This window comes from Mastacembelus armatus, chromosome 24 (genome assembly GCF_900324485.2).
Source record: "Mastacembelus armatus chromosome 24, fMasArm1.2, whole genome shotgun sequence".
In the NCBI taxonomy this organism is placed as follows: domain Eukaryota; kingdom Metazoa; phylum Chordata; class Actinopteri; order Synbranchiformes; family Mastacembelidae; genus Mastacembelus; species Mastacembelus armatus.
In genome coordinates this window covers 955,689-968,046 of record NC_046656.1, presented here as the reverse complement: position 1 = coordinate 968,046, position 12,358 = coordinate 955,689, and the positions used below count along the sequence as shown (strand labels likewise).

Genomic DNA, 12,358 nt, shown 5'->3' with positions numbered 1-12,358 from the left:
TGGCCGGATCGTTCTGTCATATTTCAGTAAATAACTTTAAACCTAGACGCAAGCTTGCAGCAGAATACCTTATTACTCACAACACAAAGAAGAAAAACTCAACTAAGACATTTACACAGTGGAGGAGTGTATCAGGAGATTCAAGATACCTAAATCAGGGAACACTGAACAAAGGAACCAGATGAAGCAGACCACAAGGACCAAGAGAGAACTGTGGAGACTTAAGGCCTATACAGTGGGTACGGAAAATATTCAGACCCCTTTAAATTTTTCACTCTTTGCGTCATTGCAGCCATTTGCCAAAATCAAAAAAGTTCATTTTATTTCTCATTAATGTACACTCAGCACCCCATCTTGACAGAAAAAAACAGAAATGTAGAAATTTTTGCAAATTTATTAAAAAAGAAAAACTGAAATATCACATGGTCATAAGTATTCAGACCCTGTGCTCAGTATTGAGTAGAAGCACCCTTTTGAGCTAGTGCAGCCATGAGTCGTCTTGGGAATGATGCAACAAGTTTTTCACACCTGGATTTGGGGATCCTCTGCCATTCTTCCTTGCAGATCCTCTCCAGTTCTGTCAGGTTGGATGGTGAATGTTGGTGGACAGCCATTTTCAGGTCTCTCCAGAGATGCTCAATTGGGTTTAGGTCAGGGCTCTGGCTGGGCCAGTCAAGAACGGTCACAGAGTTGTTCCGAAGCCACTCCTTTGTTATTTTAGCTGTGTGCTTAGGGTCATTGTCCTGTTGAAAAGTGAACCTTCGGCACAGTCTGAGGTCCTGAGCACTCTGGAAGACGTTTCCTTCCAGGATATTTCTGTACTTGGCCGCATTCATCTTTCCTTCAATTGCAACCAGTCGTCCTGTCCCTGCAGCTGAAAAACACCCCCACAACATGATGCTCCCACCACCATGTTTCACTGTAGGGATTGAATTGGACAGGGGATGAGCAGTGCCTGGTTTTCTCCACACATACCGCTTAGAATTAACACCAAAAAGTTCAATCTTGGTCTCATCAGACCAGAGAATCTTATTTCTCATAGTCTGGGAGTCGTTCATGTGTCTTTTGGCAAACTCTATGCGAGCTTTCATGTGTCTTGCACTGAGGAGAGGCTTCCGTCGGGCCCCTCTGCCATAAAGCCCCGACTGGTGGAGGGCTGCAGTGATAATTGACTTTGTGGAACTTTCTCCCATCTCCTTACTGCATCTCTGGAGCTCAGCCACAGTGATCTTTGGGTTCTTCTTTACCTCTCTCACCAAGGCTCTTCTCCCACGATTGCTCAGTTTGGCTGGATGGCCAGGTCTAGGAAGAGTTCTGGTCATCCCAAACTTTTTCCATTTGAGGATTATGGAGGCCACTGTGCTCTTAGGAACCTTGAGTGCTGCAGAAATTCTTTTGTAACCTTGGCCAGATCTGTGCCTTTCCACAATTCTGTCTCTGAGCTCCTTGGGCAGTTCCTTCGACCTCATGATTCTCATTTGCTCTGACATGCACTGTGAGCTGTAAGGTCTTATATAGACAGGTGTGTGCCTTTCCTAATCAAGTCCAATCAGTTTAATTAAACACAGCTGGACTCCAATGAAGGAGCAGAACCATCTCAAGGAGGATCAGAAGAAATGGACAGCATGTGAGTTAAATATGAGTGTCACTGCAAAGGGTCTGAATACTTATGACCATGTGATATTTCAGTTTTTCTTTTGATTTGCAAAAATTTCTACATTTCTGTTTTTTTCTGTCAAGATGGGGTGCTGAGTATACATTAATGAGAAATAAAATGAACTCTTTTGATTTTGGCAAATGGCTGCAATGACACAAAGAGTGAAAAATTTAAAGGGGTCTGAATACTTTCCGTACCCACTGTACATACTCAAGGAGAACAGAGAAGTTTGTTCTCTCTCTTAGGGCTGGTTTGGGAGTTCTCACGGATTGTTTGCGACACATCATCTGGGCAGAACTTTTTTCTTGTGTGGTGTCCGATGTGTGGTGTGATTGGTCAGAAATTTGAAGTGGGTGTGGTTAACACAAAGCAGAAATGTCATTCCCACTTTTTTTGCTGGTAGTTGTGATAGAAATGGATAGTTTTGAGGAACAGCTGGCAGAGAGAGGATGTGAGAGGACGTGTGTGTAATACTTTTAACATATATCTACTTTTAATATTTCTACTTTTTATGTTTTTTCAAATTTTCTCTATTTATTATTGAGGATGGTGCAAGTAAATTTCATTATATGTTTCTACATTGATAACAAATCTTGAGATTTAAATGCAGTAATCAAAAGGTATTCACATCTTTTCAGGTGGAAAACCATCTCCATGGCAACCACGCCCCATACTCACTGTATACATTTTTGCTGAATTTTTTTATTTTGGAGAAATTATTACAATTTACCACAAGGGGAAAGAACTTTATTTTTATTTTACACAGCCAATGGACATACACAAAGGATTGAATGTAAGACGGAAAAGCAGATACATGGAGCAATATAAGCACAGTGCAGGAAAATCTCCCCTGTTAAATCAACACTCAAAAGGGTTTATATGTGAACAGCATTTAGTGTTACATTAACAGACTCAGAGTTGATTTAACACTGGTGATTTGCTGTGTAGTTCATGTTTATATGTCAACCAGTCAAAATGAACACAGGACGAGTGAGTGTGGCTCTACAGTGAATACTAACTTCATTACCAAGATGAAGCTGTTTTAGTACTGTATGTGCCTAACAAATAATGTGCACATAATCTTGTGCTTCTGTCAGTAGAAATAAGTTGCCTTAATAGTATTGATTCTGAATTGATCAATCAGTTTATGTCAAGGAAGCACAGCCAGCTTTAAGCAGCCTGCTATCACATTATATTTTTTTATAGATTTACAATGAGCTTTGTTTTATCAGCATTAACACAGTGTCATTCATTGCTTAATGGGCATGGCTTAGGATTTATTTTGTTGGTGTAAAAAGTCAGTTGCTAGTTTTTCTCCTCTGGGACTCTTTTCTGCCCGTCTGCACACATCTACCAACATCTTGTATTGTTGTGGTACCTAAAGTAAAGTGTCCAGCTGAACTAAATAGCCACAGGCCAGTGGCACTCGTGTTCCACATTATAAAGGTCCTAGTCCTGATTCTACCCGATTCGAGGCTTGTCGCAAATGATCATTTGTCTAAACAATCTACAATTATATGCGATTATTTTACTGCTCCTGTTCAGGAGCCTTGATCGTAAATATCAAAATACTTGCAGAGTTTATAAAAAGGTGCAAACTGAAATTTACTGTAGAGCATAAAGATTTCATAACCCTACACCCCCATCCCACACACAACATAACAACACAACACACATATTGTAAAACTGTGAAAATGTTCAACTTAATGTACAATATAGTTTCATCAGTTTCACCATATAAAAAAATGTATCTGATGATGATAGCCATACCTGAAAACTCAGTTTTTCTCTGTTCATCTGTCTTCACCTCGGTTGCTTCCAACAGGCTGTCCAAATAAGATTCAGAAAAAATCTTTCCTTGAGAGGCCAGAAAGGGCCGTAGATTAAGCATGATGTTATTGAGGATATTCAGGAGCTCAGCTTCATCCTGAAGTCCAGACCACAACTTTGATAGGGCCCTGAACAATGGCTGAAAGCCGGTAATAAGAAGGACATAAATGAGCTATAGAATTAACAAAAGTAAGGCAATAATTATTTTTGTTTATATTGCACATATAATCAATAATGCTGCATAATTTGCTTAACAATGGATGAAAATACACAAAACATATAAAAACAGCAGAAACAACAAAAATGTGCTTTTCTCAATCAAACCAGAATGCATGTTTAAGAAAGAGGCACCACTATTGGTCACAAGATCCCTAGTGGAAAGGAGTTTACTCTACACCAATCTTCTACTGTACATTAGATTTATTGAGGGGTGTGTGCACATAAAGCAGCAGATTCACATTTTCAGAAATGAACACATTTACTTTGTATTTGCATTTAGCTGTTCCTTTGCTTCCTGTCTATATGTAAACTACCCAGAGCCTATACTGTACTTAATACATATATTGATAGATAGCAATTTTTCAACACACTTTCAGGATTGAAATGAACACTGTATGTATGTTTCCTAGAATGCTGAATTATTTTTTAAAGAGATGATACAAGAGATCATAATAGGAATGCCAGTGAGTAAGATACTTACAAAAACTTTTGCAGTGGGTACAGCTGCCTTTAACTGCACAATTTCTTTCAGTAGCTTTATCTGTGATGACAGCTCCGTCTGCAGGATTTCAACATGTTTAGCACATAAACATGCATCCTCCTAGTGGTAAAAAATATGAAAATATGCATTTTTAAAACTATTCACCCATGGAAATGAATTCACTTGCTTTTTAATAAGCTGCAAAAATGTATATTCATTATAATGCAGCATACAAATTCCATGATTATACATAATTACAAGCTAGTATTATCTTACCAGTAACAATTTAAGAAAAACCTCATGTTGCCTGACATTGTACAGAGCCTGTTTGAACAGGATCATGGACATGCCACCTTCTCCAGGCTGAGTGACAGACTCTGTTAGCTTCTCCAGCACAGCTGTATATTTCCATGCCAAGCTCTGAGATACACTCAGCTCACTTTCTATCCTTTTATTGATGACTGGCAGAGCTTCATTAAGAACTGTGGGCACTGAAGACAGAATGTAAAAGGAATTATCAGAAAGATCAAATGCAGTATTGATCATTAATAAAGAAGATAACCTAGATAACCTGTACTATAGAGATAATCTTTTCCACTGTGGGGACCGGTAGCTTCTCATAATCTGATTCTGCAAGAACTAATATAACTAATTATATCTTGTTTAGGTCTTGTGTTCAATGTGCTACACAAGCTAGAACATTTTGGATATACATCACTGAATGAGCAACACAGGGCAAACAATGACGTTTTTAATCTGCTGTATTGTATGCAAGTGTGCTGAGTGCACTTCCATTACTGATGGTAAAAGTGGCACTAGTATAGATTTAGTTTTACATTTGATCTTTAAGTCAGTATCATTAAAATAACAGAAGAGACCAAGAGAATGACTAAGAAAGAAAGGCTGGTACCAGACCAGTTCGCACCAGAGTGTCCCCAGCTCTCTCTAGGTCAGGTGTCTTAAAGGATGCACTGAAAACTGCCAGTATCACTGCTGTAACACTGAATTCAGTAACATAACCCAGAGACCAAAGAACGGTTCGAACATTTAATTAAAGTAATACATGCAAAAGCAGGTAGGGGCTTGTGCAATGGTAAGGTAACAGACACTAGGAAAAAAGTGAAAAACAATTATGAGGTATAAGGTGAGTGCTCTGACTAGGATGGTACAATAGATTGGTTAGGGGGCAAAGACATATACAGTATACTGAAGTAGTAATGAGGGCATGGGGAACAGATAAGCAGGTGACCAGAAAAATAGATGCTAATAGAGCAGGCATCAGAAATTCCTTAATTTTTAATAAAAATTGAAATGGCAAATCAGAACCAGAATAGAGGAAATACCACCAAAAAAGAACAGTGACCAATTCCATAGCAGAAGAACCAGAATTGTTTAGCAAATATTCCATCTGCTTATCTCCAATACCAGGAATCATATTAACAAGAGCATTAAGGATCTGAAGACCAATGATAAACAGTAAGATGCGATGATGGCTTTACTAGTTATTTTGAAAAAATTCTATAATGTGATTAATGTCTAACTCAATATAGTGTGTAATGCTGAAGTAAAGGAAATGAAGAGACGGGGAAAAGGAGTAGAAAGCTAGTTAGATGTTTTGATTAACCATGAAGTATTGGAGTTGGAGCATTAGTTTAAGGCCAAAGTAGACGCATATTTATAATAGAATGTACAATAATTGTGCAGGTAGGATGTTGTTACCTGTCATGAGCTGATCATGCTGCCTGGGCTACGATTTAACGTGGGATGTCGATATTAGAAACAGTCCAGCATTACTTGTCCATCAATAAAAGATTAGAGTATAAAAACCCTTAAGTTTTGCCAGTCAGATACTGTTCAATGGGTTATTAGTTTTAGCTGGACTTTAACGAGGCATTGGTTATTGCTACTTTCTGTGCCTGGACACGGTGTGTTCACTTCGATCGGAGTGTCCCCAGCCTCCCTCAGTTAGCAGATAGCTCTCCTCGGAGAAATCCATTTTCTACCCCACTCAGGAGTACACTTCGTTTGGAAATTGTTGTTCCTCATGTTTGAGTTTGTTCTTATGTAATGTAAGTTTATTCTCCATTGCTATTGCTTTACTAGTTTATTCGAATGGTCTTGTAAGTGTATTGCATTTGGTTTACTCAAAGTAATTTGACTTAGGAACGGCCAAAACGGTTTTTCTTGTGAGTTTTAAAGTTGCATTTATGTTTCCTACTATATTTACTTCTTTTCATGTGTTTTTTTTTTTTCATCTTAATTGATACGTTATCGCTTGACTGCATGCAAATCACGTTACATAAGCCTGGTGAAACGGTAAACGGGGCTTACTCACGCAGTGTTTACCGTTTAGGGTAAAGTTTTAATACTTTGTTAAATATATAGATAGATAGATGTTCTTAATGATTACGGATTCTGTTGTATTATATGTTCATGGTTATTAGTCATGAATCTGACCACCCTCAATAAATGAGTCGCATGAGTGTGAACTGTCATTTGTTCTAAACGGACAACCTGATAAGATTGCGGACAGCCAGTGCGTAAGGTTTCAGTCAAGTAGGGCTGCAGCTATCAATAATTTTTGGAGTCGAGTATTCTACCAAATTTCAGCAATTACTGGAGTAATTGGATAAAACAGACTTTTTGATTTTCAAACAATAATACTATTGTGTAATATCTGACAGAAACGACAGGTTACACTGAAGTCAGCTCCACTAACCGGTCTGGTTCACAACTGGATGCTTTAGGCCAGGGGTATTCAACTAAAATTTAAAGAGGTCCAGTTAGAGAAAATTTCTTGAAGCAAAGGTCCGGAAGATCATAATGTCTAACTAGTTAGTGTGATATGTATTTAAGTAGCCTAGTAGTTTTATCAACATCTGCATGTAATCAATACCTGACTGTCAAATCAAATGAATTCAGTACAATTCAAAAACTTTCTGACAATATTTATTGTCATGTAACACACAACTGAACATATCTGTATGGCTGTAGATATGTATAATGTTCTCTCGTTAACTAAGTTCTCTCTCTTTCTCCGTCTCACTTTACAGTTTCTCTCCCTTTGTTTTCTACATGTATCTCTCTCTTTCTTTTTCTTTGTACTGTCTTTTCATGCAGTGTTGCCAACTCGTCAGTAAGGAAAGTAGCTATTGGCTGTCCTAAAAGTCGCTAGAAGTCGCTGAATGGCGTCATCGCGTAATTTGCATAATGTCAATGGCACATGCTGTAATTGTGATGGACGCTTTTGCCAACTTCAGAAATGGAAAGTAAGAGACAATTGTGATTCCTTATAAGAAATAAGGGACAGAATAAGGAACACTCAAAATATTTGTACTCTGTCATATAATGTAGCATGACGGCCTGCAGTTAATAAGTTCTCAGAAATTAATACATTTGCCTTGCTGTAAATGACTGAGGCTGTTTGAGTCAAATGCAGGGATTTATTTTAGACAAAGAACCTTTTACTTTTTTTTAAAGTTTATTTTATTTTTTATTATGCCATGCATCAGTACAGATCACGCACATACATGATCGCACGCGCGATTCATTTGCAGTCGGGACGCGGAGGTGTGAACATCTCCTGCTGTGACTGCAGCTGGGAGAAACTGCTGCGAGAGGACTGGGCCGCCTGTGAGAGTGCTTTCGGACGGGGGAGGGGCCGGTGGCTGCAGCTGATGCGGCAAGTTCAGTGTAGGAAGGAGTGTAAGAACAGTGCAGTACAGCCACATCAGAGTCTCCAAATGTCTCCAGTAACAACAGAAAAGTCGCCAGATTTGTCGCTATTCGCTTTTTAAAAAATGTGTCGCTAAAGGGATCTGAATACTCGCTAAATATAGCGACAAAGTCGCTAAATTGGTAAACTGCTTCCACTGCAGCACACGTCACGCCCGCTAAGCATTGTGGGAATCTGACAGGAACTACAATACAGCGGATAAGGTATCGGATATTGTCATCCTTTATGACAATATTCTCCGGACACAACATATAATCTTTATACGAATTATTAGCAATTTGTGTGTCTTCATATGTCTTACAAGATGTGTTATAAATATTTTCATACTTCCTCACCACCTCTTGCAGCTGTTCCTCAAAACTATCTATTGCTATGACAACCAGCAGCAAAAAAAGCGGGAATGACATTTCCACTTTCTTCGTTAGCCACGCCCACTTCACATTTCTGACCATTCACACAATAGCTGTCGCACACAACAGGAGAAATAAGTTCTGTCCAGATGATGTCTCGAGAACAAGCTGCAAGCTACCAGGGCTGCAAGGAAAAAATGACGCCATTCTTTTCTCGAAGCCCTGGGAGAGAGAACTAATTTTTTAGAAGTCAATGCAGGGTCATAGTGTTATAGTGCCTTATAGTGAGTACTCGGGGGACATTAGACAAGTCGGGAAAATCTCTAAAGGACTCTAATTATAAGGAGGAGATCACAACGCAGCTCCATATGCTCCATATTCCATACTGTCAAAAAACATTCCATTTTCTCAATTTGCCTGAGAAAATTATTTCTGAGATTTTTTTCTTTCAGTATATAAGGTATTATACTTCAGCTGTTAAGACAAATCTGTTGTGCTGAATTTAATCTAGATTCTAAAGCCTGATACATACTCCACGAGAAGCGAGACATTTGTTCGTACGTCACGCGCACTAAGCATTGTGGGAAGACAGAAACTACAATACAGCAGATATCAGATATCACCATGTTTTACGACAGACGTTCTCCGTACACAACGTATCCTCTATCCACGAATTATTAGCCATTTGTGTGTCCTCATATGCTTTACAAGATGTGTTATAAAGATTTTCATACTTCCTCACAGTCTCTGGCAGCTGTTCCTCAAACTATCCATTGCTATGACAACCGCCAGCAGAAAAAGCGGCTTTCCTGATTAACCACACCCGTTTCAAATTTCTGACCAATCACACAATAGTTCTCGGACACCACACGTTCTGACAGTTTGTCAGATTCCCACAATCCTTAGCGCGCGCGTGACGTAAGCTGCAGTGGGAAGACCTCCCAACTTCCGAAGAATTCGGCAGTTGAGTTTCTCGTGGAGTATGAAATGACCTGGTGAGAACAAAAACATAGTTCGTTCTCACCACCTTGAGAAAACGAACATTAGTGGTGGGCAAGTGAAGCCTCATGAAGCACTGAGGCTTTCCTGACAATTGTGCCGAAAAAGATTCAAAGCTTCGAGACTTCAGTGACGGTGACATCTGGTGGACAACTGAAGCCATAGCAACCTATGAAGAGCACGACTGAAGCACTGGCACTGTTTCAATCCCATGACAGCAATAAATGTTCAGACCTCTTGAGATCAAAATGATCCCAAACTTTAGAACGTCGCTTACTGGTGGGACTCACCATGAAACTTGCCAAAATACTCTCACTCTCACTCTCCAAATCCTAAAGCATAATGATGCATCTTACATAGCTGGTATGGCACCAAACCACTCAAATCATTGAAACGCCATGAGCCAATGACACACACTGAAAGACTATGAGCCAATGAAAAGCTTTGAAACATTTTGAAGCAATGAAGCGCGAAGCGAAACAGCGATGACGTTCGAAGCTTCGAACGTCATCAGTCACGTGACACTGGTGTTTTGATACAAGCTCCGACACAGCGTTTCGAATCACTCCGCTTCAGGAAGAGTGACACAAGCTCCAAAGCCTCGCTATCATTTGCCCATCACTAACGAACATATTTCTTGCTTCTCATGGAGTATGTATCAGGCTTTAAGGAATCGTGTACTGTACATCAGTGAGCTACACTCTGAATCCTTCTTCCTTCATAACAAACAGAAGTTATTGTATTTGGGCCTAAAATCCTCAGAGATAGCTTTTCTAAGAATATAACTACTTCAGATAGCATAGCCCTGGCCTCCAGCACTACTGTGAAAAACCTTGGAGTTATTTTTGACCAGAACATGTCCTTAAATTCAAACGTAAAACAAATCTCTAGAACCAATTCAATTCAATTCAATTTTATTTGTATAGCGCCAAATCACAATACAAATCATCTCAAGGCATTTTAAATTCTATTCTATATTTTACAGGGAGCCAATGAAGAGAAGCCAATATAGGAGAAATATGATCTCTAGAATAGAATTTAAAATCCTTCTTCTCACATACAAATCCCTTCATGATCAAGCTCCTTCATACCTTAAAGACCTCATAGTACCATATTATCCCAATAGAGCACTTCGCTCTCAGAGTGCAGGTCTACTTGTGGTTCTGAGAGTTTCCAAAAGTAGAATGGGAGTCAGAGCCTTTAGCCATCAAGCTCCTCTCCTGTGGAACCAGCTCCCAGTCTGGGTTCAGGAGGCAGACACTCTCTGTACTTTTAAGGCTAGACTTAAAACCTTCCTCTTTGACAAAGCATATAGTTAGGGCTGGCTTCACGTAACCCTGAACCATCCCTTAGTTATGCTGCTATAGACCGAGACTGACTGGTGACCTGTCCAGGGTGTATCCCTACCTTCCACCTGAAAGAGAACCGGGAAAGGCTCCAGCAGATCCCAGTGACCCTGGTTAAGGAATAAGCAGGTATAGAAAATAGATGGATGGCTGGCCTAGACTGCCCAAGGACCATCGGTGCACTGAAATCCCCTACACTAACCTTTCCTTCCCCTCTCCTCCCCCCTCACATGTATATTCCACCACTGAATGTCACAAACTTTGTGCTCTCTCTCTCTCTGTACCTTCTGCAAGTGTCCCTGGTCCTGGAGCTGTATATTGCTGATGTGCAGTTACTGGCCCCACCAACCTGCAGTGTCTATTTGTTGTTTATTGTTGCTGTTCTTTTCTCTCTCCTTTTTCCACTCACCCCAACTGGTCAAGGCAGGTGGCCACCCAAACTGAGCCTGGTTCTGCTGGAGGTTTCTTCTTCCGTTAAAGGGAGTTTTTTCTCTCCACTGTCGCCAAGTGCTTGCTCATAAGGGATTTGTTGGGTTTTTAGTTTTTGTAAAGTGCCTTGAGATGATTTGTTTTGTGATTTGGCACTATACAAATAAAATTGAATTCAATTCAATTCTAACATGGCTGATCAATTCATACCTGCTTCTACTTTGTTCTTCCACTTTTTATGTACTCAGATCACAGTGATCTTATGATACTTATGTCTGGTCACGTCCACTATCTTTCGAAGAGGCATTATATTACCACTTGTAACGGTTATACTACCATGCATATAATACTTTCAATAACAGTTAAAGTGTTTTTTATGTAAGTAGGTTGTTGTACTTACTGAGTTTATGGAAGTCAGTCTTGTGTTCGCCCATTTTACTGGCTTTGTTAAAGAGGAGGATCCCTGTGACTGTCATAGTAAGCTCAATGATTTGTTGCTCCTTGTCCCTCTTTAACAACACCATGAAGGCTCCCAGGTCAGTCTGAGGGAAGACACTCTGCAGGGCAGCTGGGAGAAGTAGAAAGAACTAGGAAGAGTTAAGAAGAACTTAACTGTCCCATTTAGCCAAAAGAACATTACGGAGCTCCAGCACCAATGACCATTTCTAATTTGTTAAAATGGGTGGCACTTCCCTTTACACTGCATTCCAGGAAGTGTAGTGCTGTCACTGTGCTTTTAATGATTAGTTTCCCAGAAAGTGAAAGAACATATTAGTGTGAAACCTTTAGCCTCTTGCATAGTCTTGAGATCTGTAGGTGAACCCATGCCAGAACGCAGAAGAATATAAGTGACAATTTTATGGTACAGAGCATTGTATTCTTCCCGTGATTTCACTCTGCTGTCAGTGATATCTCTTCTCATTGGGCTCAGCCCAGATTCGAGCATCCGGTGGATTTCCTCAAGAAACTCACCTAACAAACAGAAAGTACATGCTAATTTATGACATGAATATTCTAACAGATTTTTACTTTTTTTTATATATCAATATGCAGTACTTTTCAAAGTATCAATAAGGATGTAAATCTTCTTCAAAAATATTACTACAGACAAGAAGCATGACTATCTACCCTGAAGAAATGGAAACAGCAGACAAAAGTATCATTAAGTAGCTAAATCAAGTCAGCTTAAACCAATTAATCCACAGCTTAATAAACAGAAAATCCAAAACAACCAATTTAACATTTAACTATCATCAAGTGAAAATACCAATCACTCATTCATTTGCTTATCAAATGTGAGAATTTCCTGTT

At 39.5% G+C, this 12,358-nt stretch overlaps 1 protein-coding gene across 2 annotated transcripts in view; it reads right to left on the bottom strand.

Moving 5' to 3' along the window:
• cfap206 (cilia and flagella associated protein 206) overlaps positions 1 to 12,358 on the bottom strand; it is a 46,838-nt gene that overhangs the window by 32,753 nt on the left and 1,727 nt on the right. For both annotated transcript variants that reach the window (XM_026318184.1, XM_026318185.1), the window contains exons 4-8: positions 11,831 to 12,019; positions 11,448 to 11,615; positions 4,464 to 4,678; positions 4,188 to 4,307; positions 3,428 to 3,626 (exon numbers count right to left, since the gene is read on the bottom strand). In XM_026318184.1, the coding sequence (XP_026173969.1) occupies positions 3,428 to 3,626; positions 4,188 to 4,307; positions 4,464 to 4,678; positions 11,448 to 11,615; positions 11,831 to 12,019 (891 nt within the window). The remainder of the gene's footprint in view (positions 1 to 3,427; positions 3,627 to 4,187; positions 4,308 to 4,463; positions 4,679 to 11,447; positions 11,616 to 11,830; positions 12,020 to 12,358) is intronic.